Source organism: Rhagoletis zephyria, unplaced genomic scaffold (assembly GCF_001687245.7).
Source record: "Rhagoletis zephyria isolate East Lansing unplaced genomic scaffold, Rhagoletis_zephyria_1.1 Rzeph_scaffold_14616, whole genome shotgun sequence".
In the NCBI taxonomy this organism is placed as follows: domain Eukaryota; kingdom Metazoa; phylum Arthropoda; class Insecta; order Diptera; family Tephritidae; genus Rhagoletis; species Rhagoletis zephyria.
Window position 1 is genome coordinate 1 of NW_016171685.1, and position 1018 is coordinate 1018.

The window sequence follows — 1018 nt, forward strand, 5'->3', positions numbered from 1 at the left end:
CGGTGCGGATTCGTTGCGACAGAATCGCGTAGGTGTGTGGATACCTTTACATCCCATACGATATTCGAAAAAATTAAAATTTGAGTTATTACGTTTTATTATGGAACTCCTCATATCTGTTTTTTATATGCATATCTTATTACTTATACTTACAGATATCCATTAACTAATTACACTTTTGGAACGAAAGAGCCTTTATTTGAAAAAGATCCATCAGTACCCTCTCGGTTTCAGCGTATGCGAGAAGAATTCGATCGTATTGGAATGCGGCGATCTGTGGAAGGCGTTTTGCTAGTTCATGAACATGGATTGCCACATGTATTACTCCTTCAGCTGGGTACAACATTTTTTAAGCTACCCGGTGGTGAGCTCAATGCAGGAGAAGACGAAGTAGAAGGTTTAAAAAGACTTCTGACTGAAGTAAGTTTTCAAATTTATATAATTTTATCAGGGCGCAATGATAACTAAATGAACAAATTTGTATTTCAAACAAAAACAGTAAAAAATATTATTTGTAGTTAATATATGGCGATCCAACTAGACCTTTATTTTTTTATTTTAAATAAAACACTGAACTGGATGTTGGAACCTTTATTATTACCCGAAATAACAATCTCTGACAATTATTATTATTTTTTTACATAATTTCATAAAAATGGTGACTGAAGAAAGAACACACCGCAAAGACTTATACCGACACATAAAGCGATTTGACACAATCCACTCTATGGCGCAAAATATATTATTAGAATTTTTAAAAAATTATAAATTTTTAGGAAGAATCGAAAAGCGCTATTTTCAGTGATGAAAAAACTTCAATATAGTTGATCCAGATGCCCACCATAAATATTGGAGAGTCCTTTCGACCGAAGATAGTTGAAAATTCCGTTCGAACAACAAAATCGTTCTTCAAGGAACAAAATACCTTCTTTTAGAGTAACTAGCTTCAAGTATTGGCCTTAATACCAATGGGGATTTGTAAGATCTACTTCTCAACAAGATTTTTACTTATTCAAAA

At 33.0% G+C, this 1018-nt stretch overlaps 1 protein-coding gene across 1 annotated transcript in view; it reads left to right on the forward strand.

Annotated features, from left to right (window-relative positions):
• Window positions 1–85: 85 nt before the first annotated feature.
• The window catches only part of LOC108378648 (cleavage and polyadenylation specificity factor subunit 5-like), a gene marked incomplete at its 5' end in the record, with an annotated part of 11400 nt that continues 10467 nt past the window's right edge, over window positions 86–1018 (forward strand). Inside the window, one exon of the mRNA XM_017634953.1 lies at window positions 86–420. Coding sequence (XP_017490442.1) covers window positions 86–420 — 335 coding nt within the window. The remainder of the gene's footprint in view (window positions 421–1018) is intronic.